This window comes from Jaculus jaculus, chromosome 12, assembly GCF_020740685.1.
Source record: "Jaculus jaculus isolate mJacJac1 chromosome 12, mJacJac1.mat.Y.cur, whole genome shotgun sequence".
Classification (NCBI taxonomy): Eukaryota; Metazoa; Chordata; class Mammalia; order Rodentia; family Dipodidae; genus Jaculus; species Jaculus jaculus.
The window spans coordinates 21,102,014-21,114,639 of record NC_059113.1 but is presented as its reverse complement, the minus strand read 5'-3'; the positions used below and the strand labels follow the sequence as shown (position 1 = coordinate 21,114,639).

Below are 12,626 nucleotides of genomic sequence, written 5' to 3'. Positions count from 1 at the left end.
GCCGAGATGAGGCTGCAGGACCAGCAGTTAGCCAGACAGCTCATGCGCCTGCGCGGGGACATCAACAAGCTGAGGATCGAGCAGACCTGCCGCCTGCACAGGAGGATGCTCAACGACGCCACCTGCGAGCTGGAGGAGCGCGATGAGCTGTCCGACCTCTTCTGCGACTCCCCTCTGGCCTCCTCCTTCAGCCTGTCCACCCCCCTCAAGCTCATTGGTGTCACCAAGATGAACATTAATTCCAGGAGGTTTTCTCTCTGCTGAGAAGCCCAGGGATAGGCAGGGGACTAGAGCCAAGGGTGAGGGAGAAGGCTCGGGTTGAGTCACCCCAGGGGGTCTCAAGGTAGAGCTTCCTGACAGTGTTTTCAAGGGTCCCAGGACGTGGTGGATTAAAGTTTGCCACAATCCCCACCTGTGCATCCCAGGGTCTTCACGTCCAGCCTGCAAAGAGCATGCAGGAGCCACATGCGCTTGAGTTCTAGTCAATGCCCGTCCGGACCCTCCCCTTTATGGCTTACAGCCTTTGGTCCTGGAATCACTGGTGCTATGACGTTATATCCCAAACTCCTTCCTAACTAGTTAATTCTACAGCAGAGCTTCTCCATGGGGCTAGGGAGATTTCAGGTGTAAGATGTATCCATCGCACACACTGTCATCTCCCTCTACAGCCCTGTTTGAACTGCCCTTCGGAGGGTATCGTGCCACCAGGAGAGGGAAGAATGAGGAGGGGCATGGGAGTGCAGGCTCCTGGGCAACCACCAGTGCCCCTGGGGAGTACTGTCCACACTGCTTTGAAGTTTGTTCTTGATGCTACAAGGTTGTGTTAATTGTTTCCGGGGTGTGCCAGGATACATGATGTGTGTACCGTAATGTAGCTGTGGTAGAGCAAGCCCAGATGTCCTGATGTCTCCCTTCACTCTGTGCTGTAGTCATAAACAGTACAGTCATTTCACTGCTACCTACAGCCCCTGGGGAACACCTACGGGGACTCCGGTGAGTGAACCCGACAGGAGGGAAACAGACTTTCCCACACTTGCATTCTCTTGAAGGGGGTGTGTGACAGGCATCCTGGTGTGGGGGTCTGAGAGTGTCACTCTCATCACCTTATCCCCCTCCCCAAAGACCCACGGGAGCCCCCAGAAGCTCATTCTGAGCCTCCCCAGAAACCGTGCCTGACCCGAACAATGAGTTTTAACTGAATAAGACTGTTTCTAGTGTGTTGCTAACTCGTTATTACCTGTGTAATTCTTGTGCAAACTGGGAGCCAGTTGAGTGGATCAAGCAAAAAGGTTGGGGTTTTGCTCTGAGTGTTTCTCCCTAGCAGTTAGCGTGAGGTCAGCAGGCCGTGGAAATGCCTGGTCCATAACACTTAGCCTCTGGCTATCACCCCAGCACCAGTCAGTTAGGCCTTGGGTGCCATCTCGTTGAGCCTGCTCATTAGTAACAGAGCAAAGTGAAGTCAGCGAGGAAAGAGAATGACTTCCCTCCAGTTACTCGGCTGCTTAATGGCTGTAGAGTATTGAGGTATGAAATCATGATGAATCATGCCTAGACAGACCCCATGTCGATGAACTTGAACCCCAAATATAGTTCCCGTATTTTGCCAAACTCGCAAATCGCCAACCCTTGTCTCCTCTGCTTTCAGCTTCCACCCACTACCCCCACTTTGCCACCCAGGGCACTTGGGCGGGGCTGGGGAGCTCAGTGCTTACCTAGCATGCGGAAAGCCCTGGGTTTGATGCCCAGCACCGCATAAACCCAGCACGGTAGTGCACACCTATAACCCCAGCACTTGGGAAATGGAGGTAGGAGGATCAGAAGTTCAAAGTCATCCTCAGCTATAGGGAATTCAAAGCTCACTGGCCGCTACGAGACCCTGTCTCATAGGAATAAAGAGCAGGGCCCAGATGGCCCCTCAGCCTGTGTCCCTCCCCAGCACCGCAGTCTGCGCTAACTGCACTCATGTTCCTGCTTCCTCCTGTGCGTAACCCACGGCTGTGTCCACGGCCACGGCCCGCCTGGGGCGGGGCCTGCAGTGAGTGACAAGATGGAACCGGATGGTTCTCCATAGTCAGAAGAGCCTGTGCTCCTTCCCTGCGATGTCCAAGAACCAGTGGGCTTATGCTTCCTTCAAAGAAGGTAGAACAGCGTAGTCAGGATTTGTTGTCACTCCACTCAGTCCAGATAACTCATCCCTGCAGTGTCTCCTAAGAGACCACCACACTGCCAAGTGCCAAGATGCCAGCTTTCTCCTCTAGACAGTACTGGTGACCTCAGGTCACCCCCAAGCTGACACCAACACTTCAGAGAACATGCAGGAAGTCCTGTGCCATATTCTGAAAACACACACACACACACACACAAGCTAAGGTCATTTTCCTGAAAGAAATCAGGCATGGTAGTGCATGCCTATAATCCCAGCATTCAGGAGGTAGAGGCAGGAGAATCAGAAGTTCAAAACCAGCCTCCAGTACATAGCAAATTTTCCAGGTCAGCCTGGGCTACATGAGACTTTATCTCAAAACAAAACAAAAAGCTTTTAAATGGACAAATAAATCCGTAATTATAGTAACTTAAACATTTGGAATGAAGGAAAGGAAGTGATTGGATTGGACTAGCCAGTGACTGAACTTCATGGCTGAGCAGTTTCTGCTCAGCTAACCCAACATCTCCCCCTATATTTGCTCTCCAGACAGGAGGAGCCTTCATCCCAGATGTGTCTGGATAGGGTAGATGCCTCAGCTCTGTCATTCAGTTCATCCCAAAAGAAGGGGAGGAGAGGTGGGAGGAGGGGTCAAAAAAGTGGAGAGGAAGGCCATTTTGTTTCCTTACGTGCAGCCCAGTGTCTGTAGTCTCCCTACCCTCCATAGTGAGCACAAACCACTCCCAGTTCATTCTGCTTGTGATGTCCCTGCTTCCTGTGGGTGCAGAAGTGTCTGTGGGACAGCAGCTCCCTGCTGTGCACAGAGCTGTCTGCTGTCTTTCTCATTAGCGTCTCAGTGCCCTTCTCAAGAGGTAAGGCACGTGTTCCACTGCACTGCCTCTTACAGGCAGGTCCCATGCCTTCATGGGTTCAGCAGCCACCACTGAGGCCAAGCGTGCCTGGATAGGCCTGACTGTGGCCTAGCCCAAGACCCATCCCTGTAGCAATACCAAGTGCTATTACATAATCAATGGACAACTGACAATTTTATTTTTTATGATTATTTGTTTCTATACTGCTGTTAGAAAAAGTGAAATAAAATTATTTCAAAAGATATCTGTAGAGAGACACTTCTTTTTAGCTCATCCTGGTTATAACATACATAGGGCCAAGACCCTTAGTGGGTGTGGATGGATGGTTGGATGCAATCAGATGAATGTACGGGAGGAAGGAAAAGATTCTCCAGAACCATTTTTCTTCCTCCTCAAAGGAGGGTTGCTTAGAGGCAGCTAGCATCAATTTCACCCTGTAGGCCACATTCACTCACTTCATACAGCCATCACACCTGCATGGGGCCAAAAGCCAGAGCAAGGTTAAACCATTCTCCTTTAGTGGCCTGTCCATGGTGATAATAATACCTCCATGCTCTGAGGAGAACTTGAATCTTAAAGTACATGATCCAGCCATGTGCTGAACACGTGTGTATGCACGCACACGTGCTGTTGCACATGGTGTGTGCACAAGGACACACCAGGGCCTCTTGTAACTATAAGTGAAACACCATATTCTTGTACCACTTTTGGGGGTCTGGCTTTGTGTGGGTGTCTGGGGAGTTGAATCTGGACTGGCAGACTTTGCAAGCTAGGGCCCCAGTCCCCAACCACATATTCTTCAGCCTGACATCAGCTCACATGAGAATGGAGGTGATATCCTGAAAAAGCATGTTCTAGGAAGGTGTCTTCTGCCTGTAAAGCTCTGGAGTAATTCTGAGGATCTAAAGTATGGTGCAGGGGACAACACAGGTGACCCAGAAACATTCTGTCCTCTGGAGATTCCCCTGCAGATGACAAAGCCGACCAGAGCAGGCAAGTCTGGGACTGACCTTGTTTTCATGACCTCACAAGAAGCCATGTCAGAGGTCAAGAAGGCTCAGGAACACTTGACAGTAGTCATAGCTTTCTAGTGACCTCAAGGAATTGAGCAGATGTGACCAGGGCCTCTCAAAGAATACATATTGTGTGACCTGTGGCACCAGGGCACATGGGATGGTGCTCAGGGCACCAGGGCACATGGGATGGTGCTCAGGCATCCACCACCAGATGGCCATATGACTACAAGGAACCACAGAAGCCACTGACCTTTCTATCTCTGAAGCCTCGGCCACATGCCCACTTTTTCAACTCAAGGAAAAAAAATAACATGTCATCCAAACAAGTACAGTGATGCTAATAGCCACAGGGGAGACAAAAGGTGAGATGGTGTTCTGTGTGGAATACTCTTACCAGCAAAATCTGTGTGTGTGCAATCTCAGAGAAGGTGCTGTTATGGCTGAGCCTTAACCACTCATAGACCAAGGCAAAGGGTCGCAGGCCGAAAGCCACAGACTCTGGCTGAGAAAAGAAGCAGAGGGAGGTGATCGCTGGGGGAGCCTGGGATGCCAGCTCTCTTCAGCCTCACAGGCCACAACAAGGAGTTCAGGTTTTCTCTGGGCTGTGCAGGAAGTGTTCTGAGGTTTTTGACTGGTAGATGATCTGACTTAAACCCTTAAACAAGATCTATGTGGAAAGTACTTACACAGAAAGTAGAGGGAAAGTGGGGCCGATATGGAGCTCAATTAGGCAGGGGCCTGGACCCCAGCAGCAGCTGTGGAGGACCTCAGATGTCTGGCTGGACACATATTCCGAAAGCCAAGCCAGCAGGGACACGCCGAGCACTTGGATGTTGTATTAGGCGAGGTTCTCTACAGGAAAATAACCTATATGAAGTGTGTGTGTGTGTGTGTGTGTGTGTGTGATAAAGGGATTAGATTAGCTACTTGATACATTAGCCATGTATATGCTTTCAATGGTTTGTATTGACTGCCCACTTGACTGGATGAGAATCACCAGTGTGTGTGAGGGGGGGATTATGGAACTAAGGGGTAGCCTCATTCATGTCTATGAGGGATTATGTTGATGAAGCTAATTACGGTAGGAAGAGCCACCCTAACTGTGGGCGGCACTATCTCATGGGTTGGGGTCCTGAGCTACATAAAATATAAAAACAGCCGGGCGTGGTGGCGCACGCCTTTAATCCCAGCACTCGGGAGGCAGAGGTAGGAGGATCGCCATGAGTTCAAGGCCACCCTGAGATGGCAGAGTTAATTCCAGGTCAGCCTGGACCAGAGTGAGACCCTACCTCGAAAAACCAAAAAAAAATAAATAAATAAAATAAAATATAAAAAGGAGAGCTGGAGAGATGGCTTAGTGGTGAAAGTGTTTGCCTACAAAGCCAAAGGACCAAGGTTCAATTCCCCAGAACCCGCATAAGCCAGATGCACAAGACAGCACATGTGTCTGGAGTTCATTTGCAGCAGCTAGAGGCCCTGGTGCACTCAGTCTCTTTCTCTCTCAAATAAATAAATAAAACTTACTTTAAAAAAAAAAAAGGAGAGCCGGGCGTGGTGGCGCACACCTTTAATCCCAGCACACGGGAGGCAGAGGTAGGTGGATCGCCATGAGTTCAAGGCCACCCTGAGACTCCATAATGAATTCCAGGTCAGTCTGGGCTAGAGTGAGACCCTACCATGAAAAAAAAAAAAAAAAAAAAAAAAAAACAACTTATGGGCTGGAGAGATGGCTTGGCAGTTAAGCACTTGCCTGTGAAGCCTAAGGACCCCGGTTTGAGGCTCGGTTCCCCAGGTCCCACGTTAGCCAGATGCACAAGGGGGCGCACGCGTCTGGAGTTCGTTTACGGAGGCTGGAAGCCCTGGCGCGCCCATTCTCTCTCTCTCCCTCTATCTGTCTTTCTCTCTGTGTCTGTCGCTCTCAAGTAAATAAATAAATAATTTTTTTTAAAAAAAGGAGTGCTGTCTGAGCAGCAGCCATCACCACCTCTGCTCCCCACTGTGAACTGAGAGTGACCAGCCCCATGCCTTCCCTGCCACGATGGACTGAACACTGGAACTGTAGGCTGAAACAAACCCTTCCTCCATTAAACTGATTTTTTTTTTTTTTGGTCGAATATTTTGTCCCAGCAAGGGGAAGTTGATAAAATGCTGAACCTGCCGGGTGTGGTGGCGCACGCCTTTAATCCCAGCACTCGGGAGGCAGAGGTAGGAGTTCAAGGCCACCCTGAGATTACACAGTGAATTCCAGGTCAGCCTGGGCTAGAGTGAGAGCCTACCTCAAAAAAATAAACAATAAAAAATACTTCTGAGAAATATTGAACCCCTGTGTCTGGATGCCTCAGCAGTCCCAATCCGACCCTGAAGGTCTGGAAGCTCCCTGGCGAGCCGCTGGCATTGAGCCCACACTGGAAGGCCAAAGAAGCTGGAGTGGGTGTCCTCAGAGGCTGGCAGTGACGGTACACATGCTGGTGTTGGGGGACAAAAAGGCGGGCACTGCTTCTCCTCTGACCGTCCATTAGAAAGTGCCACCAACTGTTGGCAGCAGAGCATCTTCTGTCTCTGGGTTAATGAAAACCTCAGGAAAGTGCGGGGGTGGGTGGGCACTGAGGGTGGTTGTCCTCAGACACCGTAAGGACATGAGTCTGCTGTGAGCGTTTCCACCGCTGCAAGAGCGCTAGTAAGGACTCTAGAAACTCAGCCAACGTCACCGGCTGTCAGGTGGTTCCTAAGCCATCTGTTAGACAGCCCCACACTGCCCGCGTCTCACCCACTTCTCCCTACAGGGATGAGTAGGCACTCGGGAAGGGGTACTTGACAAGGAAATCTGAGCAGAGATGCCAAGCCAGGCTCACCTGGCAGGTGAGCCCTGATCAGAAAGTCACCACCACTCCCAGCCTACACTCGGACCTTCATCCCGAAGGAGGGCACATGGTGAGAGGTGGGGCGTGTGTGGCTGCACCCTGTCCTACCTATGTGGGTCAGGGCTTGGCTGAGAAAAGGGAAGCCACCCTTGGACTTCTGGGAAGAGAGAATGGAACAGTAGGAAATGGGACTTTCTGGAACCACAGGACACATTGAGGTAGTGGGAGTCAGGGAGGCCACTCCTGGAGGAGGCAATTCCCAGAGTTCACAGCGTAGTGGTAGATTCGTGCCACAAGTTCTGTGGGAGCCACTGATGGACTCTCAAGGGTCTCTGTCCACTTCTGAGCCCGCTGTGGCCACCAGGAAACAATAGCTGCATTTGTTGTCCTGGGCTGGACTGTGTCCTCCCAAGTGCAGTTGCTGATGCCCCAAGGCTCTCAGAGTGGGCAGCATCTACAGGTGGGGATGTGGGACCTTTAGAGAGGTGACAGGTTAGAGTGAGGTCCTGTGCGTGGCCTCATCCAAACTAACCGATGGCTTTATAAGATTTGGACACAGACCCAGGGAAGGCCGTGTGAGGACACGGGACAAGCTACCCATGGCAAGCCCCAGGAGGAACCAACCCCGACCACACCCTGGACTTCCAGCTTCCAGAATTATGACAACGTGAGTTGCTGTTTAAGCTGCCCAGTCTAGGGTATTAACAGTACAAGCAAATAAATAAATAAATAAAAACAGGCAGGAGGGATGGGTTAGCAGTTAAGCCATTTGCTTACAAAGCCAAAGGATCCCGCTTTGATTCTCCAGGACCCACGTAAGCCAGATGCACACGGGGCGCACGTCTGGAGTTTGTTTGCAGTGGCTGGAGGCCCTGGTGCACCCATTCTCTCCCTCTCCTTCTCTCTCTCTCTCTCTCTCCCTCTCTCTCTCTCTGAAATAAATAAATAAATTTTTTTAAAAAGAAATCTTGTCCCCTCACCACCACCCTTTTCCTTCGCTTCCACTCCTGGCACTTCAACCATCCACCTGAAAGTAACAGGTCACTTCTGCTCGCACACACTTATTTGGTCCAAACAAATTACATGGCCAAATGTGACCTCCAAGGGGTAGAGAAGTACCCAGGTTCCCCAAGCACCATGATCCTGAGCGTCTGAGCAGTTACAGATGAGCCCTCAGGCCCGTCCGAGCAGACCCACACCACCCTTCAACAAGGACACTGTGGCTAACAGATTCAACACGTGTTGTCATCCCTGGTGGGCACCAGGGTCCTGTGGTTGGTGTGAGAAGAAAAGATGACAACTTCCAGTAGTATTCTTAACCTTTCTTCAGTATAATTTAAATGCGTCATACCTTCCATGTTACGTAACTCAGGGCGCACGCAAACCTTTTCACTGACAAAGGCAAAATCAAAACAAGGGCGCTGAGCTGCGCGTAGTGGCGCACGCCTTCAATCCCACCACTTGGGAGGCAGAGTTAGGAGGATCACTGTGAGTTCAAGGCCACCCTGAGACTCCATAGTGAACTCCAGGTCAGCCTGGGCTAGAGTGAGACCCTACCTTGAAAAAGAAAGGAAAAAAAAAAACAAGGGTGCAGCCAGTCTTTGTGTACAGACACTATACTGACCTGCGCCTGCTGCAACCCTTGGCCAGGCCAAATGGGACAGGAGCTAGGGTTGCTCTCTCCTGGGAAGCGGTCCTGAGTACATCTTACACAGCCACAGCAGGCAGCTGCCTGCGTGTCAGTCTCCTAGAGAAACAAGACACTGTGGTCATTCTGTTCAGGCCCTGCTCCAGGGACAAACCCATAGAAGCCTCAGAAAACATAAGGTGGGGCTGGAGAGATGGCTTAGTGGTTAAGCGCTTGCCTGTGAAGCCTAAGGACCTCGGTTCGAGGCTCGGTTCCCCAGGTCCCACGTTAGCCAGATGCACAAGGGGGCGCACGTGTCTGGAGTTCGTTTGCAGAGGCTGGAAGCCTTGGCGCGCCCATTCTCTCTCTCTCCCTCTATCTGTCTTTCTCTCTGTGTCTGTCACTCTCAAATAAATAAAAAATTAAAAAAAAAAAAACAAAAAACACAAGGTGGACAGAAAGGAAGGAAAACTTGGGAAGGGATGGGAAAAGGGATAGGCAGCCAAGAAAGAGAGAAGGAACAAAAAGAATGCAAAAAAAAGGGAAAATGCTCCAAATCTAAGACCATAAAATGGGCTTTTCTTCCTGTACCACCATCTTCCCTTCCTCCTTTAAATAATGTTCTTGGGTCTGTAGGAATGTCTCAACAGTTAAAGGCACTTGCTTGCAAAGCCTGAAAGCCTGGGTTCAACTCCACAGCCACCCACATAAGCCAGATACACAAGGTGGTACATGTGTCTGAAGTTTGTCTGCAGTGGCAAGAGGCCCTGGAATACCCATTCTCAATCTCTCTTTCTATCCTCTCCTCCTTGCAAATAAAGAAATAAATATTTTTTAAATATTTGGTCACTTGTAACAATTTGAACTTGGGGCTGGAGAGATGGCTCAGCAGTTAAAGACACTTGCTTGCATAGCCAGACAGCCTGGGTTTGATTCCCCAGTACCCACATAAAACCAAATGTACAAAGCAGCACATATGTCTGGAGTTGGTTTGCAATGGCAGGAGGCACTGGCATGCCCATTTTCTCCCCGCTCCTTGCAAATAAAGAAAGAAAGAAATGAGTTTGAAGAGGCAGACCCAGCAGGAGCTCCTCCCTCAGCCATATGGACACCACCAGAGAGGCTTCCCTGTCACCTGTCATCCCTGAAAGGCCAGTGCCATCCTCAACACTGCCCTCATTTCTCTCCCATGCCCAGCCTGTGGCAGGTCACCTCTTATTCTTTCTTCAGGGAGCCCAAATGCCCAGCGTCCTTCAAGGGAAGAGGGGATTCACAATGACACCTCCTGTACCCTTGCTCCTTCTTCCAACCCCAGCCACCCTGCATGCATAGCTGCATATGTCAGCAAAAAGGAAACTGAAGCCCAAAGCCACTGACGTAAAAATGTGGGCAGGCATCCAGGAAGCAGAACTCTGCTTCTCTTAAGCAAAAGAAGTTTCTGTTGAAAGATTCCAGTAGGGCTGGAGAGATGGCTTAGTGGTTAAGCACTTGCCTGTGAAGCCTAAGGACCCCAGTTTTAGGCTCAATTCCCCAGGACCCACATTAGCCAGATGCACAAGGGGGGCACATGTGTCTGGAGTTCATTTGCAGTGGCTGGAGGCCCTGGCGTGCCCATTCTCCCTCTCTCTCTATCTGCCTCTTTCTCTCTCTGTTGCTCTCAAATAAATAAGAAAGAAAGAATATAAAGATTCCAGTGGCTTCTCTTTCGTAAAGACAGAGTGTCCCTGAGAGAAGCCACCAAGTGCTACTTTTCAGCGATATAGATGACAAGTATGGTGGTTTGATTCAGGTGTCCCCCATAAACTCAGGTGTTCAGAATGCTAGGTTCCCAGCTGATGGTGATTTGGGAATTAACACCTCCTGGAGGGAGTGTATTGTTGGGGGCAGGCTTATGGGTCGCATAGCCAGTTTCCCCATGCCAGTGTTTGGCACACTCTCCTGTTGCTATTATCCACCTTATTTGGGCCAGGGGGTGATGACCACCCTCCGCTCATGCCATCATTTTCCTCCGCCATCGTGGAGCTTCCCCTAGAGCCTGTAAGCCAAAATAAACCTCTTTTCCCCAGAAGCTGCTCTTAGTTGAGTGATTTCTACCAGCAATGCGAACCGGACTGCAACAACAGGCAAGTCATGGAAAGACTGTAGAAGGCTGACAAGCCTGCTAGCAAAGACCCAGGCCCGGCTAGATGCTGGGAGAGGTGCACAGGCTGTGGTCCTCAGCTCCTGTTCAGAGCTAAGGTCGGTAGAGCATCCCTAGCTGCTAAAACCCAGATGTCTTGCATCACATGACCCCAGAGAGATGGAGGCAGACCCCAGGAACTGTGATGCTGCTGGCCTGGGCCATAGAGGGTATGGCACCCTCCACTTCAAGGGGCAAAACAGATTGAGTAGGAGCAACCCCTGGATGAGCGAGTGTCTGTGAACAAGCAAGCGAGAAAGACTGGATTGCTGCATGAACTGAGCTCGGAGTTCTGTCATGTAAAATACATGGCCTTATGCTGCCCCCAAATGGTTAGATAGGACATATTCCTTAGAGCTGTGTATGCTGTCAACACCAAAGGGCTCTAAAGTGTCAAAAGACATGATTTTTCCAGTTACACAGAGGCCGGCTGGAAAGCTGATAGCATACTCCGCATATGCCATCAGCCCGTGTGGCGCTGGGCATGGACCATCATTTCCTGGCTTCTCAACATAGCTCTTCCCTCGAGCCTCCCTCCTCCACATGCTCCTTGCCCAAAGCACAGTAGAGGAGGTATGAGACAATGAATCTGGGATGTTCTTCCTCCTGTGAACAACTGGTTTTTAAATAGCGTCTCTTGGTCCCGTGGCAGCAAGGAAATACGAAGGTGACCCCTGCTGGAGAAACAAGAAATCTATTTATATGTGCATTTTGCCAGTTTTGCAAGTCAGTAATATTTGCTTGTTTTCTTGGCAATTACCACCTCTTGTCACATTTGCTGGAATATCAAACATTTGAATGCTGCTATCTACTGCACAAATACAAAAATCTCTGATTGAGCCAGGCGTGGTGGCGCACGCCTTTAATCCCAGCACTTGGGAGGCAGAGGTAGGAGGATCGCTGTGAGTTCAAGGTCACCCAGACTACATAGTGAATTTCAGGTTAGCCTGGGCTAGAGTGAGACCCTACCTCAAAAAACAAAAAAAATGAAAAAGAAATAAATAAAATAAATAAAAATATTTGATCGAAGTATTTGGTCATAATTCAAAATGTACAAGCACTTTTTGAAAAGAAAACCACAATATTTTTGTTTATTTGCAAGAAGACAGAGAACGAGAGGAGAAAGGAACGGACATGCCAGGGTCTCTTGAAACTGCAAAGGAGATGCCAGACACATGTGCAATTTTGTGTCTCTGGCTTTATATGGGTATTGGGGAATAATACAACCCAGGCTGTTAGGCTTTGCAAGCAAGTACTTTTAACCACTGAGCCATCACTCTATCACTACTAATACTTTTTTTTTTAATAACCAGAGTTGAAAGCACTTGGCTTTATTCATTCTATCTAAGCTGCAACTCATGATTGATCTCTTCTCTGAAACCCACCCCTTCTGAAGAAAAGAAAATGGCACCACACCCCCGGCCTGGCTGTGCTGGCTGCCCTCGCCCACAGCAGCATGACCCCAGTGGTGCCATAGCTACAAGCGGCATCTAGGGGCACGGGGGATCGCCAACATTTGAAGGTCATGGATGTGCACAAGATGACTATAGGCATCAACAAGGCCATCAATATGCAGGAGGTGGCTGGGAAGGAGTAGCATGCCAGAGTGTGCCCCCTGGGCACCCGCTACAGGAAGGTGCCCACCTTTGGGCGGCTGTCGTATGGCTGCCTCTCTGCAGCAATCTGACACTGCTAACACTTTACCAACTCAGCTATCTCCCCAACTTCTAAAAAGAGTTTTAAAAGGGGCTGGAGGGATGGCTTAGTGGTTGAGGCATTTGCCTGCAAAGCCAAAGGACCCAGGTTCGATTCCCCAGGATCCACATCAGCCAGATGCACAAGGGAGCGCACGCATCTGGAGTTCGTTTGCAGTGGCTGGAGGCCCTGGCGTTCCCATTCCCTCTCTTTCTCTGTCAAATAAATAAATA

The 12,626-nt window shown here is 49.9% G+C and overlaps 1 protein-coding gene across 2 annotated transcripts in view; it reads left to right on the top strand.

The window, feature by feature from the left end:
* The window catches only part of Fam167a (family with sequence similarity 167 member A), a 37,975-nt gene extending 34,716 nt beyond the window's left edge, over positions 1–3,259 (top strand). For both annotated transcript variants that reach the window (XM_045131269.1, XM_045131270.1), the window contains exon 4: positions 1–3,259. In XM_045131269.1, coding sequence (XP_044987204.1) covers positions 1–264 — 264 coding nt within the window. In that variant the 3' untranslated portion in view covers positions 265–3,259.
* The last annotated feature ends 9,367 nt before the right edge of the window (positions 3,260–12,626 follow it).